Genomic DNA, 1,361 nt, shown 5'->3' with positions numbered 1-1,361 from the left:
TGATAAAACAGTTAATCGTAACCGTGATTAAAAAAAATGTATTTTTAATTTTTAAATAGATTTGGTGATTAATTAATTTATGCTGGAATTGTCCTATGCACATATGGCTAGTGAATGGGGTATGACTAAGTCGGTTTCCTCATCAATCTAATGGCGTTTTCTTTTCTACCGAAAATTGCTGCCTTTTCAGTGCCCTCTACGAACAAATAGTAAGGAGGGGGCAATGAAAAGGCAACATTTTTTTGTAGAAACGAAAACGTCATAAGCAATTTGGTGTGTATTTTCATTAAGATTTATTACCTACAGACGTTATGCAAACTAGGTTCTAATATCCCTCTGCACATGTGCGATGGGTTGTAAAAATTCTCAGCTTATGTAAAGAAACCATATAACTAGTTTGTTATCAGATTTTTTAAATAGGATTAACGATTAATAATTAAGATTAATTAATCGTAATTACAACCAACGATTAACGATTAAAAAATTTAATCGTCGCGATTAACATTTTAATCGTTAATAAGATTAACATTTTGCCAACACTAATATGTACATATATTTTGATTTACTTTCTAGCGCGAATACTATCTTCTAAACCTTCACTCGAAGCACACGAAGGAAAACATTTAAATATTAAGCGTGACCTCAAGGAATGTCCAATGTGTCAGAAAAAATATAGTCAAGAGTATTTAAAGAATCATATTCTAGCTGTACACAAGGGAGAGCGTAAATATACCTGCGATATATGCGGTGATTCATATAAAACCCAAGCACTGCTTGGACGTCACAAATTATTGCACACCAAGGAGCGCCCTTTGGCATGCCATGTGTGTGATAAGAGATTTACAGAACAATCTCACATCAAAGTACATATGCGAATTCATACTGGAGAACTGCCATTCGAATGTGATTTGTGTGGCCGCAGATTTAGAATAAGGGTACATCTCACTTATCATTTGAAACAACATGCCAACATTAAGCACAAATGTGAAGTGTGTGGTAAAGAGTTTAAACACAGCAAATCATTGAAAGACCACTCGTACCAGCACACTGGCGTAATGCCATATACTTGTACCTTTTGCGATTACGGTTCTCCAAAACGTGAATAGTAAGTATTCGAAAATTAATTTATGTATAAACATACATATGTTATATGCGGTAATTTTGTTTTATTTTATGCAGTTTTGTGAAACATATGATGAGCAAACACAAAATATCTATGACGGCTGATGAATTATTTGCTATGTTCAAGGCGAACACTGGTCGATCCCCTCATGTAAAACTAGCTGAGGAAATGGAAAAGATAAAAAGAAAAGTGCAGCCATAAAATTTATCAACCTAATGTACATAATAAGGCTGACTTC

The 1,361-nt window shown here is 33.9% G+C and overlaps 1 protein-coding gene across 1 annotated transcript; it reads left to right on the top strand.

Moving 5' to 3' along the window:
• The first annotated feature begins 539 nt into the window (after positions 1–539).
• Positions 540–1,361, top strand: LOC108356332 (flt3-interacting zinc finger protein 1-like). Its single transcript, XM_017607448.1, has 2 exons — positions 540–1,105; positions 1,180–1,361. The coding sequence occupies exons 1-2, from the start codon at positions 657–659 to the stop codon at positions 1,322–1,324; spliced, it is 594 nt and encodes a 197-aa protein (XP_017462937.1). The 5' UTR covers positions 540–656; the 3' UTR covers positions 1,325–1,361.

Source organism: Rhagoletis zephyria, unplaced genomic scaffold (assembly GCF_001687245.7).
Source record: "Rhagoletis zephyria isolate East Lansing unplaced genomic scaffold, Rhagoletis_zephyria_1.1 Rzeph_scaffold_57266, whole genome shotgun sequence".
NCBI classification, from domain to species: Eukaryota; Metazoa; Arthropoda; class Insecta; order Diptera; family Tephritidae; genus Rhagoletis; species Rhagoletis zephyria.
Note: the sequence above shows the minus strand (reverse complement) of the source record. Positions and strands in the feature narration are given on the sequence as shown.

Excerpts from the sequence above, each read along its gene's own strand:
- LOC108356332 (XM_017607448.1), top strand. The coding sequence starts at position 657 with ATGTGTCAGAAAAAATATAGTCAAGAGTATTTAAAGAATCATATTCTA. Across the intron at positions 1,106-1,179 it reads GGTTCTCCAAAACGTGAATA|TTTTGTGAAACATATGATGA; the intron begins GTAAGTATTCGA and ends TATTTTATGCAG.